At 46.4% G+C, this 24,671-nt stretch overlaps 1 protein-coding gene across 11 annotated transcripts in view; it reads right to left on the bottom strand.

Moving 5' to 3' along the window:
- The window catches only part of TACC2 (transforming acidic coiled-coil containing protein 2), a 205,148-nt gene that overhangs the window by 167,839 nt on the left and 12,638 nt on the right, over positions 1–24,671 (bottom strand). For 9 of the 11 annotated variants that reach the window (XM_082673176.1, XM_082673182.1, XM_082673184.1 and 6 more), the window contains 2 exons: positions 12,393–12,471; positions 8,003–8,062 (listed from right to left, as the gene is read on the bottom strand). In XM_082673176.1, the coding sequence (XP_082529302.1) occupies positions 8,003–8,062; positions 12,393–12,425 (93 nt within the window). In that variant the 5' untranslated portion in view covers positions 12,426–12,471. The remainder of the gene's footprint in view (positions 1–8,002; positions 8,063–12,392; positions 12,472–24,671) is intronic. The other 2 variants (XM_082673181.1, XM_082673178.1) reach the window with 1 other exon arrangement.

Here is a 24,671-nt window from a genome sequence, read left to right as displayed (position 1 = left end):
TGCTAGACAGGCAGGTAAAATAATGCTTTCCATTTTTTCAGATGAGAAACAGAAGGTTAAGTGGCTTGGCCAGGTCTCCGGCCTTGAAGTCCAATACTCTTTGCACAGTAATAATGACACCCAACGCCTACATAGCACATTTTCTGGTATAACAATAGTAGCAAACTTATCACTGTAAACACTTTCTATGTGCCACGTACAGGTAACCGCTGCTTTTCATGTTTGCTTTATGTAATTTTTTTATTACAAAAGACCTGTACCTGTTTTCGCTAACCAAAAGAGATCCCAAGAGGATTTTTGCTTTTATGAAAAGAGGCAAAAAGCAAAAACAGCGTTCAGTGTTTGTTTTGCAGCAAAGCCGGTACGGAGGCAGCGAGAACCCCCAGCAGCAGCAAGAGGGGCCCCGCCAAGCTCCTTCCCCGGGAACCACACTCAGCATCACAGCATCAAGTCGCCATAGCTTTGAAATGTGCCTGTGAGCGTCTGTGCTTTATTCAATTTATTCTGTGCATCCATTAGCAAGAAATGTCCTAAGGTAATCGCTTCCTTGCTTTAAGCCATTTCAGCTTACAAAAGGTTTCCTAAGAATGCTCTACTTTCAGATAGCAGGTAGCCGGGGAAATCTGTCCTGTTCTTTTAAGTGTTTAACATATTTCTAAACTCCTTCAATTCTTACAACAATCCTATTTTACTGATAAGATCACAGCACAGAGAGGTTAAGCCACTTGCCCGAAATCACACAGCTTGGAAGTGGTGAAGCCAGGACTTGGACCCAGACGGTTTGGCTCTAGAATCTGTGCCCTTGACCCCTCCCTACTTTATGCTGCCTCACCAAGCAGTGGAAATAGTTGCCTGTGATTCCTGCCATCTTCCTGCCATGCTCAGAGGAACTAAAACAACTGGACGTTTATGAACAATGTGATACAGAGGCCTAGAGTCAATGCCTAGAATAGCCCTGGCACAGACAGGCATTCTAGAAATACTTGTTGAATGTATGAAAAGTAGATTATTCCCGTTTACTCTGGTAGCCACTCTTGCAAATCGAGGGAAGCACACTCAGTCCTTGGAGCTCTTGCTTCCGCCACATTTCCTACAGTGTCTTAGAGTCCACCCCGCACCCCCCCACCCCCACCCCAAACCCCCACCCCCACCCCCACCCACACCCCCCACACCCCCACCCCCACCCCCACCGCCCCACCCCCACACCCACCCCCACACGCCCACACCCCCCACCCCCACCCCCACCCTCACCCCCCACACCCCACCCCACCCACACCCCACACCCCCCCACACCCCCCACACCCCACCCCCACACCCCCACCCCACACCCCACACCCCCACCCCCCCACCCCCCCACCCCACACCTCCCCCACCCCCCCCACCCCCCCCACCCAGCCAACCCCTGTCCAGTTTCCCCATCCTAGCAACAGTACTAAGCCCTGTTGTTTACAGGATCCCAAGGGGTCTGCTGTGTCAACAGGTGTCACTACAAATAGCATACATTTCTAAAGTTACCCCTTGCACTGCTAAATAGCAGCCTGGAAAAAAAAATCGGCCGTCCTCCACGTGACAAACTGACTCTTCAAACCGCTTCTTCAAATCTTTCCTTTGCTGCCACTGCTTGAGTAAACAAACAGTCTTTCTTTGGCTCAGGAATACTCCAGAGCTCTGGGTTTATTTTAAAGCAATTTTCAAACAGTTGCAGCAACTTTCCAGTCCTGGAAAATACACTTTATCAAGAGCTACAGTGTTTCCTCATTAAAAAAGAAAAATTCCCCAGACCTTACCTCTTAAATGTGCCCCACCTCTCTAGACCACTGCTTACCAGTCATGCCAATAAAGAGATTTAATGAACATGGTTAGATCAGGCCCAGAGTGTCTTGCCAAGTCGCCCACTCTTGGAATGAGCTTCTTGGGAGCAGTGTGACTGCAGGTGAATGATGGGAAGTAGACCAAAGGTCATCCCCATGGCATTAGGAGTCGGATTTCAGAAACAACTACCAGGCTGCCAAACATGGAGGACGAACACATGTTCTGTGCTTGGGCCAGTGGGCTGCCCACCCTCCCTGCCAAGGGAAGGCAAATGCTTAGGCCAGTTCTGCTAGATCATCCCAAACATTTCTTCACCTCCCGAGCTCTCCTCACAGGCGCTTTGTCAGGCCCAGAAGGGGGAGGCTCCAAGGTGGAATTTTAGGCTTCCCCAAATGGAACGGTTTCTCACGTAAGGTGGTATGACGTGGTAGGAAAAATGAACAAGCTTTGGAGTCAGTGAGAGCTGGGTTTGAAGCCCCACTCTTCCTTTAGAAGATGGAGAAAATAAGAGAATTGAGTTTGCACTGGGGTTTGGGTGATGCTGCCTCATGTTCAGGAAGGGCTTGGTCTAGGCTTTAGGTTGACACAGAAGATTTTAAAAGACATGGTATAAGATACTAACTTTAGGGGAAGCTGGGGGAGGAGTAGGGGAATTCTCTGGACTATCTTTGCAACTTTTCTCTAAATCTGAAAATATTCCCAAATAAAAGGTTTAATTAGAATAAAAGAGTCATGGTTCCTACCCTCATGGAACTTAGAGTTTAGTGAATGAATGAGAGATAACATTCAATAAATGATATCTACCTTCCCTTCCTCAAAAGCATCGGCATTGAAAGTGGTAGGAATTACCCTCAAAGGACCCAGGAACCTCAGAGATGCCAGAGTTGACAAGTTCTGACGTCTGGAGTTTGTGGGGAAAGGAAAACCTCTGAGACTTCAAGACCACTCTTAATATTAACATCCTGTATGTATTTAATATTTTAGAAGCAATATGGTTTAAAGAGGGCTGGATAAGTTCAGAAAACCCAAATCATTTCACCTTTTGGAGCCTACTTATTTATTTTTTCTTTCTTTTTTTTTGTTTTTGTTTTCTTTTGGCCGCGCCTCGTATCTTGCGGGATCTCAGTTCCCTGACCAGGGATTGAACCCAGACCACAGCCGTGAAAGCGCCAAGTACCAACCACTGGACCACCAGGGAATTCCTGTAGCCTATTTCTTTGTCTATAAAATGGGGACCCCAACCCCTGGCCTGCCTGCCTCAGTGGGCGATTAAAGCAATTTGTCAATATGGCAAAAAACTGTCCAAATGGAGCAGAGTCTCTGTTCAAAGAGTACGGGTTGTCAGGACGGCCTGTAACATCCTGTGATTTCTTTTACTTGATTGCTCTTGAAATGCAGATATAAACCTTATTTTTTGCTCCTGTAGAATTTTTCTACAACTATTCATTTTCATGCTAAAGCAGCATGAGGCTTGATTCAAGAATAAGGGCGCAGGAAGAGGGAGGGGATATGGGGATATAGGTATACGTATAGCTGATTCACTTTGTTATACAGCAGAAACTAACACAACATTGTAAAGCAATTATAGTCCAATAAAGATGTTAAAAAAAGGAAAAAGAATAAGGGTGCAGGAAGCTAGGTGTAGTGGGTTCAAAGCCAAGCTTTAGTGTTTATTCAGCCATTAGCCTTCTAGTATCATATCTGGAAAATGGGGAATCATATTTACAAGGTTGATTTGAAGGTTAAATAAAATAATACCTGTGAAGCACAAAACGCAAGGCTAGATCACAGTGGACACTCACGTATTCTAGTTATTATGATGATAGAGAAGAAACCGATTCGAAACTCCTTAACCAAGAGCCCCAGTGCCCATCTCAGCTTAAAGCTAACATAGTTAATCAGATTCTTCAGAAGATGCGTCTGGCCAGACGTGGAGCCAGGCAGTTCACAAACTTCGATAATCACTCCAGCGAAAATTAGCATCAACCCTCCGGGCTGCGCCATCAGACGTCATAATAAAAGAGCTCTCCCCACTGTCATCAGCGTTGAGTTCATGCTGTTTAATTGTCTTTGTTCAATTTCTTTCTCATTAAATACAGTTAAATCATCCCAGGTGCCCACCTACTGCCTGTAGAATATTAGAGGATGCTGTTTCTGCCGGCACTGGTCTGAGGCTGTCGTAATGCTGAGTTCCTCGGGTTCCTCAGGAAATAGAGAAACACCGCCAAGCTGAACTTGGGACCCCAAGCATCTGTAGATTTAAACAACCTATGCACATATTTAGGGGACGTTTATCTAGAAGCAAAATGAAATCACACAGTGCCTAAGGTTTTCTACAGACCTCATCCTGCAGAAACATGCCCAGGGACGGCTCACTCAGAACAGATTCCCTTGTCCTTCTGGTCCTCTGTCTCTTGGATGTCAGAGAAGTCCACAGTCTGAAACCACAGTGCTGAGGTCGCCTTCAGGGACGAACCTCAGGCCCAGCTCTCTCTTTAACACTGAGCCGGAACCAGAAAGACCTGCCCTGATGAGGTCCGAGCTGCAGGGGGCGCCGCACCCAGTGACCTGCCCTCAGTCATCTGGTTCTCCCTCTGGTTTCCTGCTCGTCCTTCAGCTCCCCCAAAGCGCCTTCTCGGACACCAAGTGCTACGTCAGATGTCTTTGCGTCTGTCTTCTTGCTTCACAGCATTGACCACACTTTCAATAGTTGAAAATCCTCCCCGCCCCACCCCGGGACTCAAACTACAGAAACATCAAGACAATGGAATTGCTTTAAAAGAGTTTTTTTTAATGATCATGTATTTTAAAGTCAGGCCATTATAGTAATAGGATTGACTGTCTTTCTTTCCCTCTCCACACTGTCAGAGCCGTAAACGGGTATCATGACAACCCAATGGCCAAGGGGAAGTTCAGAGGTGGTAAAGCGGCCACCGAAGGATAGGTGTTGCCCTTGTGCTCTGGAATCCATGTGCTCAGAGCTCAGGTGCCCTCTGGACGGCTACCCAGAACTGAGCACTCAGGCAAGAACACTGAACCACTGTCATGCCCACTTTCAGGATGGGGATGTGGGCTGACACGTCCCTTATTTCACCATAAATCCATGCAAGTCACGATGCATGAAACCCCAGAAAGGGCTCATGAAACCTCTCATTACTATGTCACCTCCACCTCTGTTCCAAAGAGGGCACACAAGCTAGGACCCTGACACTCCCAGAGACAGCTCAGGCTCCCCTTGGCTCAGTGCTCGTCTACTGACCTCTCACTGGACTGTGCCCTCCCATGCCCAAGCCAGTCACCCTCCACAGCCTTGGTTACACATAAGACTTTCTTCTCATTTGCAGCCGACATATATGATGCCTTCAGGAAGAGAAATCACCAGGAAGGAAAGGCCTGGGGTTTGGCTGTAAGTCACCACTGTGCATTCTAGTAACTGAGGCTGCTCTGTGCTCCCTGAGAGAAGCCTGCCTGCCAGGAGACCTCAGTGAGTCAGTCAGTGGAGGGAAGCAGCAGGAGTAACAAGTAGGACCCAGCATGCAGCAACAGGCATCCACGAGGGGGTGGGTCTGAGGTCAAAAGGCCTCAGTCGCTAAGGAACCTTCAATAAATGGATGGAGTTGGTCCAGCCTGCGTGTGTGAATTTCCCCCTCAATGACTCCTCTTCCCTTGGCAATACAGACAAGAAACCAAGGCCACGCCACTAAATTTCCGTTTAAATAGAGTTTGTGCTGATGAAAGTAGAAATAACTGTGACTTGTCAGCAGGATCCAGATATAGGACTATTGTGATGTTAGTAAACTTGACTTCTTAAGGTAAAATTGGTCATTAATTAATTCGACAAATCAGTTGCTGCCAAAAAATTTCAAAAGCAAAAATCATTAAAGCTAATTTGCTGGCCCACTGCCAAGAGACTATGATGAGAGGTCCTACCATGCCTCGTACCCTGGTTTCAGGGCCCAGTCTCCCCAAGTACCTGTTATCCCCCCAACTTCCATGCTTAGTACACCCCCTTCCTCATCTGACCTCATTTCCACCCCCGCACACACGCACCCCTTTCTCTGCATCCTTATCAGCCATGGGAAGAGAGCTCCCTCAGCTCCTCCCCCTCCCCCCCTCGATTCTGAGGGGTATCAGCTTCTGTCTTCCCTCCCCCAGTCCACAGTGGTGGAAATGTCTCTCCTCTAAGCCCACTTCTGCTCCAATCCCATTCCCTCGCAAACGTTCAAGGTCAGCCTTCCTTCAGTTGACCCTTCTCTCTTCCGCCTTCCAATGATTCCCTGCCTCTCTCCCTCAAGCCCATCACCATGCAGGCATCTAGTATCTTCAGTCTTTAATTAAAGCTTCCATGCAACTCTCTCCACTAGCTACTGTCCCAATATTCTGCTCCCTTTCTTAGGAAAACTTCTTGGATGATGTACACACCTCTCTCTACTTCCTTATCTCCATTTCCCTCATCATTCCTTCCCCATGCAACCCGCGTCACTGTTATTCCACTGCAACTGTGCTTGTCAGGGGCCTGCAGGGAAATATTAAGTTTTCCTGGTCACCAAAGGCTGCCATATTGTCACATCGGTGGACAGGTGTCTGCTCCTTATAGCCCAGGAGCATCTGATGCCACTGTACACTGTTTCTTGATACTCTCATGATCTCTTAGGTCCCTCACTTTCCCTTGTCTTCAGCCATCTCCAACTTCTTCAAAGATTTTCCCACACTTCCCCCTGGGCTTATGTCTAAATGTTGGAGCATCTCAGGAATTAGAACTGGGTCCCCTTTTCCAACTCTCTTACTCTCTCCCAGGTGGTCTCATCCAGTCACGTGGGTTTAAATACCTGTGCTGATGACTCAAATATACATCTCAAGTCCCACCTGTTGTGTATCTAACTACCTATTAGATCTCTTCATTGCAGCTCCCAATAGGCATTCAGATTTTATGACCGAACCAGAACCTTTGATTCTCCCCCTTCCCCTTAAATTTCCCCTCCTCCAATCCTCCCCATCTCAGGAAATGACATTCCCATCTACTCAGTGGCTCAGGCCCAACACCTAGGGTTCATTCTTGAGTCTGCTCTTTTCCCTACCACCAAATTCAATCCATCATTAAGCCTCTTCTCTCTGCCTTCAAAATATATCCCCAGTCCAGTAACCCCCTTCCCTGCCACCTCATTCCAAGCCATAATCATCTATCTTTTGACTTCTAAATAGCATCTTAACTAATGTCCCTCCTCTGCCTCTGCCCTCTGCCCCCTAAAGACTGTTCTCAACAAAGCAATCACAACCCCCTCAGTTCATATCATTCCTCTGCTGAAAACTCTCCGGAATACTTTCTCAGAGTAATCTAAGAAGCTGGCTTCTGGGCTATAGTCCTCAGTTTGGCTCAAATAAAACTCTTTTCTATTCTTATTATTGATTGTTTTGAGTATTTTCATCAACAGCACCAAGCAGACCTTCTGGCAGCCACCCTTGGGGTGGAGCCGCTCTTTCCTTAAGGCGAGGAACACATCGTGGGTGACTAACACTCCTCTTCCTCCTGGGTGTGCCAGGATTTCACAGCAAGTCACATTTTATTGCCTCACCCTGACCACACCCACAGCACACACCAACCTTGACGTTGTCTCCAGGAAACATCTCCATGAAAGGGATGCATAGCTCCCAATTTGCCCTCCTGTCCAGCCGACAGCAAACACTTTGAGCAGGGCTAAAACTAGGGGACTCACAGCCAGCTGTGTTATGCACAACGACACTGGCAGCACTTGGGGAATCAGTCTTCCTTACGACAGATCAGTTTTGCCCACTGGTGGCAACGGCGGGGGCGGGGGGGGGGGCGCCATCCCATGCTCAGCTTCCGTCCAGGACAAAGGAAATCAAAGTAGAAATGTTTGGAAAGGTAAGTATTAGCAGCTGCGTTACCTTGAGCACATAAGCCTTATTCAGCATCTCAAAGCATATCAAACGAGCCAGGTCTTGGGTAGACACGCCAAAATGTTAGTTTTAAAAATCCAAACATATATTGAAGATTTCTACTGTGTTTTATCACTTATTTGAGGTGGCTGGGAGGAGGCGGTGGGAGAAGGAGGAAGAGGAGAAAAACTAAAAATGCAAACGAACACAGCACACATGCCAAAAGCCTGCAACCATCTAGGAGGTAGGAAGGGGGCTGACAGCAAGCCACGCACAGCACGTCTCCCAGTACCTGCAGAGGTTCAGGGTTTGGAGGCCAAAGGATGATGTTATTCAAGCCGGAGTCCTCTTGCTGAAAGCAAAGTGTCTTGCTGTTAGGACAGGCCACAGTGAACTGTATCCCCCCCGAGTACCAGAGCGAGAGCCCAACCTGCTGGGGGGGCTCCTACCTCCCCCACGGCTACCCAGGGGAAATCAGACAACAGAGGGAGAGAAACCTGAAGCCCGAGGGTGTATGAAGGAGGCAAGGGCCCGGACTCGGCAGGCTTGTCTCTCATCCTTTGCACCAGTGACATGGCTGGTTCTCAACACCTGGTCCTTAATCTGTGAACAGAGGTTCATTCAGACCTGCACCTTTCCTTCCAAGAGTTCACTTGTAGGCAGGTTGCAGGCACCTCCAAGTGCATCTTCGCAGAGAAAAAGCTTCTGAGAGAGAGGGCTGGGAGTGTGGGCGGGATGGGGGAGGGGGTGGAGTCAGAGAAACTAGTTTGCAGGTGTCTGCAAGTGAGCCAGGTGTGGGGTAATAGGGTTGTGACAATGGGGATGTGGAGGAAAAAAGCTGTAAGAAAAAACTTCATGGATATGTGCTACATTTTTGTCTTTTGAGAAAGTGCTCTAAAGCCATACTGATGGGACCGTCATCACCCAGGGCCCACCTTTCCCCTATAGGTATGGGGATGTGGCTCAGGCTGGCTAATCAAAGTGTCCCACATTTGGGGACACAGTGATTGATTCAAGAGAGGGCACATGACAGATCAGGGCCCATCAGATTCCTTAGAGAGAGCTAATCAGAGGCCGGGCCATTAGCTGGAAGAAGCGTGGAGCTGCCTGTGGGCCTGGGGCACCTCTCTAAGGACTAGGGCATCATGGAGGAAAGCAGAGTGACATCCAAGGAGGAGAGATCTCCAGCGTCATCTTTTGACCCTTTGGACTCAGTGACTTACTACAGCTAAACCCTCTCCGCGGACTTCTCAATTCTATAAACCAGACGAGCCCCTTCTCTGCTTGTGGCCATTGGAGATGGACTTCTGTCTCTCACAATTGAAAACAGTCCTGATTAAACCGAAATTTGGAAAGTTAAATGGCCAGTCCATTAATCAATCAATCAATCATAGAGTGATTTATTAAATATGGAGAATGGGAATGGGTGGAGTTAGAGGTGACCCCCAGGTTTCTGTCTTGAATGGTAGGATAGGGCCTGGTACCCAAGAGGGGGAATACAGAAGGAGAGGATCAGTTGAGCTCAGGTTTGAAGAGCTCAGGGTGACTGCGGGTCATCCAGGCAGAGATATCCGGGAGACGTGGAAAGACAGGTTTGGAGCCTCAGCCCCGTGGGGGACCCTGAGTCCTACAGCCAAATGTACTTGTGCTTCATTTCTATTTGTTTCCCCGAGGAAGGCAAACCTTGTTCTGATTCTGGAATCCTAAAGGCACCCCCGTGATGCCCCACTGGGTCACGTTTGGCTGAAGTTGGAGATGTGAAAAATTGTGGTCCGGGAAAACCTCTCCTGTCTGCTCCAGGAGTGGGGAGGGGCAGTCTGGGGAGGGAGGCTAGGGCTGGGAGCTGGCAGGAGATGAGAAATGGGCGTAAGGTATAGTAGGGCGAGAGTTTTTAAATCTTTAAGTATTTTTACCTTTCTAATCAATAAAGATCTGAGACACCAAAATATCCATTGCTTGAAAGGATATAGTGAGATGGGCTCTCATATCCTGATGAGAGACATACAAATTGTCATCACCTTTCTGAAATGCGTTTCGTATATAGATATAGATATATAGCAAGAGCCTTTCAAAAATACTTACCATCCATTTGATGTGCCAATTCGATTTCTGTGCATCTATCCTAAATAAACCGGCCTTCAATTCTGGACAGTGTGGTTTAGTATAGGTAATAGAGAGAAAATATAACCTATTTTATTGTCTGTATTCAGGTAGGAGTTCTCAACTTAGGGAAGATACAAAAAGCACTATCTATAAAAAGAAAAACTGATATATTGTACCTGGTAGAAACTTTTCTGTAAAAGACCCTGTTAAGAGGATGAAAAGACAAGCTACCAAAGGGAGAAAATACTTGCAGACCACAATTTGACAAAGGATTAGTATCTAGACTATATAAAAATTCTCAAGATCAACAGTAAGAAAAATCCAGTTAGAAAATGAGCCAAAGACACGCACAGATATTTCACCAAAGCGAATATACGGATGGCAATAAGCATGTGAAAGATGTTCAACATCATTAATCATCAGGGAAATGCAAACTAAAACCATAATGAGACGTCACAACACACACATCAGAATGGCAACACCAAATAGTGACAGTACCAAATGAGAACCAGAATGCAGAGAAGCTGGGTCCCTCATGCACTGCTGGTGGGAATGTAAAATGGTACAGGGATTCTAGCAAACAGTCTGGCAGTTCTTATAAAACTACACATGCAACTACCATAAGATCCAGCAACTACACTCTTGGGCTTTATGTCAGAGAAATGAAAACTTATGTTCACAAAAAAACCTGTACACAAGTGTCCATAACAGTTATATTTGTAATAGCCCCAAACTGGAAACAACCCAGATGTCCTTCACTGAGTGAATGGTTCAATGAACTGCAGTACATCTATGCTGGGGAACACTACTCAGCAATAGAAAGGAATGAACTATTGACACGTGCAACAATCTGGATGAATCTCGAGGAAATCATGCTGAGTGAGAAAAGCCAATTCCAGAAGGTCACCTACTGCACGATGGCATTTATATAACATGGTATAACATTCTCTATCTCATCTCTATGGTGATAGAGAACAAATTAGAAATTGCCAGGGGTTGGGAACGGGGCACCGGAGGGAGGTGGGTGTGGCTGTAAGGGCAACAAAAGGAATACTGTCTCTGGAAATGTTCTGTATCTTGACTGTGTCAATGTCAGTATGTGGGTTGTGATTTTGTACTCTAGTTTTGCAAAATGTTTCCCCTGGGGGAAACTAGGTAAAGGGTATGTGGGATCTCTCTGTATTATTTCTTCCAACAACATGCCAATCTAACCATTATCTCAACATAAAAAGTTTAATTTTAAAAACTTTAAGAGTTTTGGAAATAAAAATATGGGTTTCTGACTTCTCTTGAAGAAATGGAAAGGTCTTGTAACACTGGACCCACATTTCTACTTGGCAACCACCAGCTGGTGTTGATGGTGACTGCCTCCTTTAGACAGTGGGACAGGACACCTCTGTGTGCCACGGTTCCCACCTCTCCTTACACTTTCTCACCCAGTTGTTTAACACAATTACTGTTTCTTGTCTGCCCCTAAAGATTGGACTTTGCCATCTTTTCTTTTGATGATTCCTGTTTTCCTGCGGGAGGAAAGAAGATTGTGGAGAAGAAAAAAGCAGAGGGAAAAGGAATTGCCTTAGGCTGGCTTTAGGTCCAATTTTCTCATTCAAAGAACTCAATACCATTAATCCAAAATTTCCACTGTGTCTCAGATCAATGGGAAAGTGTTTCCCTAATTTTGTTCTCCAGCACATTGAATTGCAACTCTCAAACTTAAAATGGGTAACTATAAAATTTGAATTTATTTGAATATCCCAGTATTACACACAATCAAGAAAAGCCTATTCCTCAATTGTGAAAAACTTACCTAACGTGGAAATGATAGTTCACATTTAATCTGCTCAACACTTATAGATTTTTAAAACCACTTTTTCAGGCCCATGACTTTTTTGGGGGGAAAGGGTATGTATCCATGTAGGTAAGCAGATGGAGTGGGGAGCACAATCCAGGAAAAATGTGCGGAACTCTCATATGTCAATTTCAAAAGCATAGGACAAGAATTAAAACTAGTTTTTATATATAGTTTATAGTCTATAAAATAGTTTATAAAATTAGGGGGCTTCTCTGGTGGCACAGTGGTTAAGAATCCTCCTACCAATGTAGGGGACACGGGCTCGAGCCCTGGTCCAGGAAGATCCCACACGCCGCAGGGCAACTAAGCCTGTGAGCCACAACTACTGAGCCCGTGTGCCACAACTACTGAAGCCCACGCGCCTAGAGCCCGTGCTCTGCAACAAGAGAAGCCACTACAATGAGAAGCCGACGCACCGCAACGAAGAGTAGCCCCTGCTTGCCGCAACTAGAGAAAGTCTGCGCGCAGCAACAAAGACACAACATGGCCAAAAATAAAATTAAAATAAATTAAAAAATAAAATAAAATTAGGGCTAGACTTAATATGAGAATTCTGAAAATGGAATGAAAAATGCCTACATGGATACGAATATGCCCACATGTATCTAGCCACAATCTGAGTTTTAGTTCACTCCTTCCTGGGCAGAGAGGAGATGCTGAAAAAGAAGTCTAGTCAATGTCACTCAAGAGACCCGTGTAGGTTAAGGGGAAGCCCCGTGACACCCACCTGGTTGCCCGAGGTGCTGTTCTCGTTGCCCATGGTGATTCAGGGTGCCCAGCGTCCCTTCGGACTTGATCAGTGGTGACTGGAAGAAACAAAAGGGTATATACATCTGTAAAATTGAAGAAGATCTGAGGATTTTTCCACCTGCTCATTTCCCCAAACTCAAAAGCCAGATGATGGGAAGTGTTTATCTCTGCAGTCACAACATGGAAAATTGCTTTTGAAGGGTTTTCCTTTGCGACGTGCCACCCAGCAGTACAGGCTGGTGTTTTATTCCCAGTCTTTATTCCCTTGGGTTGGCAGACACTTCTGTAAGACGAGTTTGTTGCTGAGCCTCTGACCTAACGCCAATGTGCACGTATATGTATACCTACAAACGGAGTGACTAAAGGGGCCCGTTTGCCAAGGACAGCTTGAGGAGCACCGCTGTTGGAGTGTTTTCTGTTTCTAATTGTGTTCGGTTTGGAAATCCAGAGTGTGGCTGGCTGCCCACTGTCGAGGACAGCAGAGCTGGGTGTCCAATGTTAGGAGGTGTGAAATCCACTGCTCTTCAAAAACATGTGGTTTTCATATTTTTTTCTCTAAACACTTGTTTCATCAAATCAGTTTCACTTCTGCACATATTTCAATGAAGGCGGCATGTTTTTCTTGCTGAGGAAAATGTGTAGCTGTAGCCAGACAAGGAATACATAATCATGTAAAGCGGCTTGCTGTCTGGACACCCAGCGTCATTTCATTGGGCTTACTTAGTGACGTTGTTTATTAATCGTCATCATAATGAGGATGTTTCCCACACAGCCCACAGAGAAACCCAAGACATCTGCTGACATCGCCAACAGAGTTCCACGAGACCCCATAGCACAGCAGGATCAGGACTCTTTGTTCACTTGATCTAGGTGGAGAAACTAAGTTACAGAAAGCTTATAAACCACAGACTTCTCAGGGACTTCCCTGGCAGTCCAGGGGTTAAGACTCTGCGCTTCCAATGTAGGGGGCACAGGTTCCATCCCGGGTCGGGGAACTAATATTCCCGCATGCCACACAGCGTGGCCAAAATATAAAATAAATAAATAAAATAATAGACTTTTCGATACATGCACCCCTATGTTCATTGCAGTGCTATTCACAATAGCCAAGACATGGAAGCTACCTAAATGTCCATCGACAGATGAATGGATAAAGAAGATGTGATACATATGCAGAAAGGAGTACTACTCAGCCATAGAAAAGAACAAAATAATGCCATGTGCAGCAACATGGATACAACTAGAGATTATCATACTAAGTGAAGTAAGTCAGAAAAAGACAAATACCATATGATATCACTTATATGTGGAACCTAAAATATGCCACAGATGAACCCATCTATGAAACAGACACAGAATCATGGACATAGAGAACAGACTGGTGGTTGCCAAGGGGGAGGGGGTTGGGGGAGGGATGGAGTGGGCGGATGAGGTCAGCAGATATAAGCTATTATATATAGAGTGGATAAACAACAAGGCCCTGCTGTATAGCACAGGGAACCATATTCAGTATCCTATGATAAACCGTAATGGAAAAGCATATTTTAGAAAAGAATATATATATATATGTATAACTGAAGCACTTTGTTGTACAGCAGTAATTACCACAACATTGTAAATCAACTATACTTCAATAAATAAATAAATAAATAAAATAAATTACAGACTTTTCGAGCTGGAGCCTTAGAGATTACCAGTGTAATCCGGTGGGGAAACTGAGGCTGCAGAGAAGGCCAGGGACTTGCCAAAGACCCAGTTTGGGGAGGCCAGAGTTGGAAACAGAACCCAGTCTCCTGCCTTCTGATTCGAGATTTCTTCCCAGCAGGATGGCTGTCATCATAGCATTTCCTCAGAAAACTTCAGTGATGGACTTAACTCAAAATAAAATGTGTCCATTGATTTGTTTAGCCATTCAACCAAAATTGAGTGAGTAGCTACCATGTACTACGTGTAATCAACAGTCACGGGAAAATAAAATATAAGTATTTTGAACGGGCCTAATTAAAATGCCCCCAAACTGAGAAAATTATGAGTGAAGTCACTGTAGTGATCAATTCTCTCCCTCCTAACCCTTTAATCAAAAAGTTGCAATTGTTCAATCCTTTCTGCCGTTTGCTGTTTATAAGATGGCCAAAAAAAAAAAAAGGAATCATATACTCACTTACAGAATGTAAAAATTTTCATTTATTTAAAATCAATCACTTCAGTTTATTTTTTCTGTTCATTTGCAAAATTATGCCTCATTAGGAAATAATGTTGAGTGTTACAATCATTGTGCCCTCATCCATTATCATAACTTCCTTGTACCAGCCAGGCTGAACCACACGCAGCTGGAAATACATGTGATTCGATGTAACATTAATTTTTGAAACTCATTCACCAAATAAAATTCAATAATTTTCTTAAGAATCAGAACACTTGAACTAGATTTTTAAACTGGCTTTTAAAACTACTTCTGGCTCACTGTAAATTTCAAAACCCCAGAGGGAAGGCCTGGCTGCATTGAAAACTCTCTCCTGGTAACCTTTAGAACTGCCCTCCTCCGGCTTCCTCAAGACCGGAGAGGAAGTACCGCTCTGTAGGACTCTGCCATCTACTTACAGTCAGGGACGGTCTGTGACTTTGGAGGCCGAGGCCCCTGGAAAGTCTGTGTGTCAGCAACTGGACTTTCTCCTCCACCATTCAGAAGCGAGCAAGGTCTAAGCAGAGGCCCAGACCCACCTCAACGAGTTGAGAAAACAGCCCAGTCTCCACCCACGACGCTGACACAAATCAGCTGCACATCATACCTGGGCAGCGCCAGGGCAGAGCCGCAGTGAATACACAAACGTGCAATCAGCATTTCCCAGCCCATCGAGGCCAGGGCCTTTCATGCAGAGGATTTTCCTGTTAGTACATTAGCGGGGCTCCTTTCAGAAAAGGCTTATACAAACTAAAACCGGCCTCTGTGATCTGACTGGCCGCACCTAGGGGAGCAGGACTGTCCTGCTCCCGGAGCAGGGGTGCCATGAGTCACTCGCTTGTCCTTATGCTTTAGAGCAGGAGACAAACCTTTCTTTCTAGAGAGGAGGAAAATGCTCCAAGGGCTTCCTGCTTGCACCTGGGAAAATTCTGCCGTAAATAATACGGAAAGACCAAGAAAACTTGTGGAAACATGATGACGCAGCAGTCTGGCACCTGTTTATGGTGTGGCATGTGCAGAATGTACTTACCCAGGCGTGGCTTGAGTTTCAGCAAGTGAAGTTGTAAAAAGCAGCAGGCTTGCCCAGCTCGCTGGTAGGCAGACCTGCCCATCCAGGTGGAGGAGGCCCTGCGGCTCTCAGGTGGGACTGAAGAAAGGCAGCCACCAAAGACCCTTCTGTCAGCAGCCTCCTTCCTCTCTGGTTTCCAGTCATTAACAATTAGCCACTCTTTCTCACGAATGCAGTCCATTTCTATATATATACATATATTTTTTGTAGTGGCCGAGACTTTCATTCATTCTGCAGAGGCCTGCCACACGGTGCAGCCCTCCAGGGAAAAAAGTTAGCACTTCATCAAAGGTTTCTTGGAGACCAGATGTCCTACCAAGCTCAGAGGAGTGTCAGGGGCTCCTTGGAGGGGAACGTTGGACGTGGAGGGGGATCTCAGTGCCCCACTTCTAGTTCAAATAGAACAGAAGTGTGTATGTTTCGGCAGACAACGGATAAGCAAATTGTGATCTATCCATACAATGGAATATTATTCAGCCATAAAAAGCAGTGAGATTCTGAGACATACTACAACTTGGATGAACCTTGAAAATATGTTAAGTGAAAGAAGCCAGACACAAAAGGTCACATACTGTGTGATTCTATTGACATGAAATGTCCAGAATAGGTAAATCCAGAGAGACAGATACCAGTATTGTGAACGTATCAAATGCCACTCAGTTACTCACTTTAAAATGGTTGATTTTGTGTTGTGTGAGTTTCAACTCAGGTTTTTAAAGTGAGTATGTTTCATAGCTTGAGATTCTGCATAAGATATTGTTTGAAAAAATAAATCTACTGGGGGGAAAAAGCTTGAAAATGACTGCTTTTGTGTTTATTAACACTAGATTTCCGTAAAGTTGAGGATTAAAGGGATACGAAACAAGAACCTTTGCCTACCCTCGCCCCCTTCCCTCCCCTCCATCACAAAATCAAAAGAGAATTTTTCTAGGGAAGAGAATCTTTTCAAGCAAAATATCTTGGATGAGCCAGTTGGGAATGAAGAAAGGTCCCAAGCAAGTCTTCAACAGGTGAGCAAACATAGCAAAAAACCCTGACAAAGAGAACGAGAGAGTCGGGGGCTCACTCCTAAGGAGAGAGGCGAAGGAGGGAGACAGGATGGCCAACCACAGTGGCGGAGTCCCTTAAGGGTAAGGACTTTGAAGGTGGGGAATGTTCAGTGCTCCGTGTTCGGTTGTGTACATTTCAGCAGTGAAATGCCCTCCAGGGACCACTCCCTCGGGCAGCTCTGCAGCCTCACCTGTTGCTGCCACCACTGGCCCCTGGACCACCACTACCACGGCTGCTGAACACTGAGCATCGTCGTTGACACCTGTCTCATCACTCACTGCTGTCCTGGACACCACGGGCACCAGAGGCTGCCACTGCCACTGGGGAAGAGAGTGAATGAATACACAGACTTTTCAGCTTCCAGCCCAGGACCTAGTGCTCTGTCTCTTTTAATGATAGAGTCCCCAGGCACAGGGGACAGGCCCGGAGGCCGGGCACCACGGAATCCAGAGTGTCCATATTTCTTAGTCAAGACGCCCTTTCCTGGAGGCACCACTCTGACGGGACCCCAACAGCAGTCTTACCACTGTCTGCATGTGTTTGCGCTGATCAGCCTCATTCTCTTCATGCTGTCTTCTTCCAAGCCGGACATCCAGCAAGGGACCAGCTTTCCACTTCCCGCCACAGATGGCTAAATGCACGTGTATGTGAATTCCTTCATCTGTCTCTGGGACACGCTCGCCTCGGAGGGAGGATGGGGTCGTGACCGCTGCCCTGTGAACGCCACTCCACCACCCGCCTGATGTATAAACTTTAGCAAATCGTTTAACTTCTCTGTGCTCAGTTTTGCCATCTTTAAAATAGGAAACAGGGACTGCCCTAGCGGCCCAGTGGTCAAGACCCCGCGCTTCCAAAGCAGGGGTTCCATCCCCGGTTGGGGAAGTAAGATCCCACATGCTGTGCGATGCAGCCAAAAAATAATTAAATAAAATAAAATGGGAATCATAACAATACGTAACTCATGTGACTGTGGTGAGATAATTTCCATAAAGCTCTTCCATAGATTAAGCACTAGATAGATCGTTGCCTATTATATTACTACTGGCAGTGGGTCTCTTTGGAGCTCCCAACAAGCAAATCCCGCAGTGACACAAAGATTAGGTTGCCTTCTTTTTTTATCCCTTCAGAAAAATCATGAATTCTGATGTTACTGATTAGAAATCAGTACGTCAGCTAAACTGACTGTGCACCGAAAGAAACAGATGTTGTTGAAGACTATTTATAACATAGGCTCAATAAGAAGTTCACGGTTTCAAGAACTTGGACCAAGCAATTTACATGAAAATATTTGCTGGGCAAGTGACCCATCATTCCAATCCTGTCCCTCTACGTGGCCGTTGCTGGGCATCCGATGTTAATTTAGCTAGAGTTGCACTATATCCCCAGGCAGATGAAGCTGTACTTCTTCAAAAATGATCCATGGTTTAGGCTTCTAATTAATTCAAGGGGGTTTTCCACAGCAAGACTGAATCCACAAAGGTTTCCTCTACCCACTTGTTCTGTGTACAGAGTCCAGACAGCCAGCTAAACCTCAACCTAGTCTCCAGTAGATTCAAATATAAAATTCATTTTAAATGATAGTTGTTTGGGAGAATTTTTATTTTTCAACTGGTGTATTGGTGTCACATCATCACAGCTGCAAATATAAACTGGGACAGTCTTTGATTCATTCATTTACTTATGCGTCTATTCCATAAATACTGAGCTCTTTCTACGTGCCAAGCCTGAGGTCCCTGTGTTCTCTTGCACTTACAGCAAAGCCATGAGGTAGGTTTTTTCTTTTTTTATGGATGAACAGTTGAAACTCAGAGAGGTCAAAGCCCAGGAGAGAGGAAAAGGAAGGCTGGAGCCTGATGGCCCCAACCCTGGCATTTGATGAACAGTGCAATGCTGCCACCTTGGAAAACTTTTGGCAAGTGTTCAAAGGTAATGACTGCCTTGATCAGTCGCTTACCTACCTCTATAGCAGAGCGTGGGGTTTCTAGCTGTTGGCAACTGAAGCTGCTTGGGAAGGCTCCAGCTTATGGATCCCCCTCGCTGATCTAGACGAGGCTGGGATAGCCTAATGGGGCTGGGTAGCCAGAAGCATTGCTGAGAGGGGCCAGGAACACCGCTGGGGAAACAGGGCCTGGAGCCAAGTCTGAAAGAGGAGGGGATGGAGCTGGGAGAACGAGCACGGCAGCTAAACTGTGCAGAGCAGCATGTGAGTGGAGGACGTGGCTCAGAACCCAGATTGTGGTGTCTGAGCTGATGCCCCATTTTACCTGCTGTGTACGGGGTGGGAGGTACAAGATGCTGCGGAAGCGAAGACGAGATCACGCAGGCCCCGTTTCATCGATGGTAACACGTGGGCTCAGAGAGGTTTTGCAGCCAAACTCCCACTGTCCTGTGAGCAATCTATTGGGATGTGTTGATACATCAGACAATCTCATCGAGTTTTCTATTCAGGGTTTTTAATTCTCTATCTTAAAGACTCTTTTTCTGTACATGAGAAAAATGTATCTGTTTTAAAGACTCAATACGTCTGGATTCTTCTGCGTTGAGTCATTTCGGTTGTTAGTGCTGGAAGCAGCGCGGAGATCATCTTCTCCAGCACAGACGAGGAAGCGGAGGCCAGAGGGTAGAGATGATCTGCCCATCCTCCCACAGCAAGCAAGGGCTGGAACCAGAACTGGACTCAGACAGGCTTGCTTCCAACAGGCAGCCTCCCCTGACAAGACCTCTGCAGGCTCCGGAGTCGCCTCCAGACTGGCCCAGCAAGATCAGATGAGACCCACCTTTCCTGCACGGCATTGCTCTCCAGTCACAGTGGCCTCCAGCCGTTCAGGTCCTGCGTCAGCTGAGGATATGGGAGGCACCGACTGGGAGGTTATGCTTGCTCTGGGGGTGAGCTCGGGTTCACCTGACCTAGCAGCTCCTTTGGCTGCTTGACAAACCCAGTGACCTAAGTCAGCTGCTGTTCCCACAGATGGCGCCAACTCTCACCCCAGGCAGGCAGGAGGCCTCAGCTTCTCCCTCCAGTGGCTGAAGTCAGTTGTTCTAACTCCCTACCTTGAACGGCTGAGCGCAGAGCTACTTATAGCTCTGTTATCATGTTCCTGTTTGAATACAAACAAACACCCGTAGCCTGGGAAAGGGATTTATTAAGAGACATCGCCTGCTTTCTGCTCCAGCAGGGGCCCTTCATGAGCACTGTGGACATGGCTGCTCCAGGGGGTTTAAGTGAAATGACAACTCTTCCTTCATACTCTCCCCTTAGCCGCTTGTCTTCTTTCCTCTCCCATCTCTGAGGGCACCGAGAAACTTTGATGTGAGAAGTCCACTCTCGCAGAACTTAGAAATCACCTGCTCTCATGCCATAGAGATCAGACACAAGACTGCTGGTGAGCGGCCAGGTCAATTATTAAGTTCTTGTTTCTCAGCTCCAAACCCACTATATTCAGATGCTGGGAGGCTCTGAAAACCCCATTTTTGCTTTGCCAACTGCTCCTCGTGAGGCTCTGCCAGGGGAAGGCGGAAGCCAGAGGAGGAAGGAGGAAGCAGGGCACACTCCTTCCTGGCTGCTTCCTGCTTCTGGGAGCATCACCCCCAACCTCACTTCTCCCCTGTGGCAGCAACAGTTCCCACCCGGGGCAGCAGTGGGGTCCAGTTTGCCATTCTCCCAACTCTTACAGAGCTAGCCTCGTGGACATCAGCCCCAGCTGACTGCAAATCCCTCCACAGAGGTCTGAGTTTCCCTTCTGTGGGGAACCCCCTCCAAGCTCCTAAATAATAATTCCCACTTCCCTTTGCTCTCTAAGTCCTAAGTATGATAACTGCTTCCTGCAGTGGCTACCTTCCATCATCCTGTAGAGTTTGCCTTTTGCCTTTGCATTTACCTAGATAACAATCGTTTATATTAAATTCTCTCTGTTAAAATAACTGGGACATTTCTGTCTTCTGACTTAACCGTGCCTGATATGCTGGCAGAACTGGGATACAAATCTTCTTTCTCCTGGTTCACGACTCTCTGCATTGGAACCCAATAAATATGTGTTCAGTTAAATGAATGAGTAAAGCGAGTTCAGTTCCTCATCAGCTTTAACTTTAATAAGAAGTTGTTCAGGGCTTCCCTGGTGGCGCAGTGGTTAAGAATGCACCTGCCAATGCAGGGGACATGGGTTCAAGCCCTGGTCTGAGATGATCTCACGTGCCGTGGAGCAACTAAGCCCATGCGCCACAACTACTGAGCCTGCGCTCTGGAGCCCGCAAGCCACAACTACTGAGCCCATGTGCCACAACTACTGAAGCCTGCGTGCCTAGAGCACATGCTCTGCAACAAGAGAAGCCACTGCAATGAGAAGCCCGCGCACCGCAACTAGAGAAAAACCACACAGCTATGAAGACAGCAAAGCCCAAAATAAATAAATAAATTCATTAAAAAAAAAAAAGAAGTTGTTTAGGATTCCCCATCACCAACAACAAGCTCTCACCCAATCACAACCTGGACCTTCTGTCATCCAGATGTTAGTCTCTATCACGAGCTATTAGAATTGGGAGGGAATACAGCTCTAACTTATAAGGCTCCCCAACCTTTTCACATCGTGACACACATAATACAATCACATTAATACAGACTCTGACTTGGGACAAGGCTGCTGTATGGCTCACCCACTGCCCAGGCCCGACCTGGCCAGACCAAGAGTTGAGGATATCGAAATCTTGTAACCTGTCTGCCCGGCAGTGGGCCACTGGCTTATGGTGGAGAAGCAGTGACCTAATCTAAGGCTTTCCTTTTATAGGTGATGGACTTAAGGCCAGAGAGTTTAGGTAACCGGCCCAAATGTGAAGAGCCTCAGCTGTTGGCTAGAGCGTCTCAGCTCTCCTTCATCCTCCCGCAGGCCAGCCTGGGCTTCTTAAGCCTAGCACAGAACTCCTCTTGGGAAGGAACAATCTTCATTTAGGAAAGGAGCTTGATGTAATCTGTGTAGGTGCAAAGCATTGGCAGGAGCTGAAGCTCAGTAAAAGGAGCTGGTTACATTGCTCCTCGTGTGAAATGAGAGGATTTGGGGTTTGGTTCCAGAGGTGGAAGGTCAGAGAAGAGGTCACAGGGTCAGAGAAAGGAATTGGGGGCTGGAGGAGATGAACCTGGGCTTTGGTGTGAGATAGAGGATGATAAGGTAAAGGGCCGGTGGAGCTTCCCCTGAAATGAGGAACCGGGGACTTTTGAACAACAACAATGCCTAATGGCATTTTGAAGTTGTTTTCGGTCCTTATAGTGCGAAGCTCTCCTCTCTCCCCACAGATCTTCACGCTACATTCATGAATGCTTCGCTAGTACTGTGTTTTGCTTTGTTTGGTTTTTGGCTGGGATTGGGGGTTTGGAACTTGAAGAAAGGGCTGCACTTTATTCTTATTTGGGTCAATACAATATGGAACAGAGACAGCATAAAGTAGGAACCTGAATGTAGAGGAGACCAGAGTGTAAAATAAACTTTGGGGAATTCACAGAAATCTGGGGGTAGACTTGGAGATCCCCAGTCATGGACTTGAGCTTGAGTGTAAAAGGTCAGGGAGACCCCATTTGACACTTGGGGTGAGCATATATTTGTAAACGTAAATAAAACCCACACAACGAAATTGGAGATCATACGTACTGTTTGTGCTCTTTTTGAAACTGCTTCTTTTTTCCCATTTAACAGTAACATATCAGAAACATTTCCCCATGGCTACAACATCATATTTAATAGCTGCAGTGGATACTAAGTTGTCTCCAAGTTTTAGCTGTTTAAAAATACATTTCTCATTTTGTATAACTTGTCTCCGCCTGGGATAGTGGAGGAAGTTATAGAGTGAGGTGGGTAGGACTTAGCATAAACCTGCCGCAGGTTAGATCAAGCAGGAAGGTATTGAAACCAGAGAATTATGAATGGGAGATGAACTTACGGGCACAATCAGGTTGGCAGGATCAGAAACGGGGGCAAGGACTGTGCCAGAGCAAGCAGTCAGGATGGAGAGCGGAGGATTCTTGTATGAGGCGAGTTTTGCCTCCCTGTGCTGCTTTTTAAATGGGGAGACCTGGGGTCTCCATTGGCAATCACGTCCTACAATGTTTGAGACAGGTCTTGATAGGTTTAGTTCATGAGCTGGAATCTGGTTCTTTGGGACAGAGGCCAGGTACCTGTGGTGGTGATGCCCTCCAGGTTTTGAACCTCTAAACCAGAACCTGTGAATAATCATGGAATCTCTGCTTGAATACCTCCAGTGATGGGAAACTCACTTCGTCCTGAGGCATCTTTTCTTTTATTAGCACGATTTTTTTTTTTTTTTTTTTACGCGGGACTCTCACTGTTGTGGCCTCTCCCGTTGCGGAGCACAGGCTCCGGACGTGCAGGCTCAGCGGCCATGGCTCACGGGCCCAGCTGCTCCGCGGCATGTGGGATCTTCCCGAACCGGGGCACGAACCCGCGTCCCCTGCATCGGCAGGCGGACTCTCAACCACTGCGCCACCAGGGAAGCTGAGGCATCTTTTCTGGAGAGAGGTGTACTGGATCACTGGAAAGTTATTTCTATTGCTCCATAGTCTAGATCCCACCCATGATTCCATGAGAGCTGAACTAACGGCTCTGGACAATAGTGACTACAACTAGGCATGGGCTGGGCAATGGCCAGTGGTGAGGCCTGAGGACCAACATGGGCGATCTAGCTGACTTTATGGACCATCATCTTAGACTGGGCTGCAAGCCTTTACTCAAGCACCAACCTAAGTTTGCCTTGTTCTGGGACTGTGTTGAATCAGCATCCTCTCTCATCTTCATGACTGATGAGTGGTAGCTGTGGTCAGCTAGCCAGCCCACAGGTGACCACAGACACTTGAGGGACCACAGCTGAGTCCAGCCAAAATTGCCAATCCACAGAATCAGAAGCTAGGTAAGTGGTTATTGTTGTAAACCACCAAGTTTTGGGGTGGTTTATTACATGGTAAAAGCTAAATGATAAAATTTCCCCTGGAGGGTCCTTAGAACTTTCCTTCATACCAGGCTGCACCCAACTCTGGCTGGCCATCTTGAAGATCTTGAAGACATCACAAAGGATGCCACATGAGGGAGGACTGACAGATGGATCAAATCCCTCTGCAGCAGTGAAATGACAATTTACAAGAACAGCCCCTTGACTGGTGGCCCCTAGTGTCACCTTGGTCTATGCCAGACTGAGTGTCATTACCCTATAGCTCTCTGAGGGTGATGCTCTGAGCACCCCATGTTACAAACCATGCATAGACCCTCAGCCCAAAATGGAAACATGAAGGTGCATATAGATTTGCAGGAATGGGGTCTCTTTTTTTCCTGCCAAAACAGATGTTTGCTGATACATTTAAATATAAGGTTCCCCTTACTCACAATTTCCATATAGTCCTTCTCTGCAGACTGGATATTAGCAAAACTTATTTCTTATGAAAACAAGCTGTTGAAACCCACAAAAATTCAGACATCAGTTCGAATCCAAAAGCTGAACTGTGCTGTCATTTTTGGAAATCAAATACATCAACCTAACTGGGAACTGGGGGCTAAGGGATGGGTGGAAGGAGGATGGAATTGGGGGTGCGGGAAGGCTGTTTCAACACAAACAACACGACAGAGATCTTGAGTGTAGATGGGATATTGGTGCCAATCACATCAGAGCCAAAGATACTATTACGTATGCGTCATGTATTAGAGCCGAACTAAGAAACTGAAGATATTTGCCTTCTATGTGACATAGTAAGAATTTGCAAATGTAATTATTAAGCTTTAGAGAGAGTTTCAGCTAACATCAGGCAATTTTATTATGTAAAATAGAAAGTAGCTTTTTAAATTTTTTATTTATTTATTTTTTGGCTGCGTTGGGTCTTCGTTGCTGCACGCGGGCTTTCTCTAGTTGCGGCGAGCGGGGGCCACTCTTCACGTGCTGCATGCGGGCTTCTCATTGCGGTGGCT

This window comes from Grampus griseus (assembly GCF_964374135.1).
Source record: "Grampus griseus genome assembly, chromosome: 16".
Lineage (NCBI taxonomy): Eukaryota > Metazoa > Chordata > Mammalia > Artiodactyla > Delphinidae > Grampus > Grampus griseus.
Note: the sequence above shows the minus strand (reverse complement) of the source record. Positions and strands in the feature narration are given on the sequence as shown.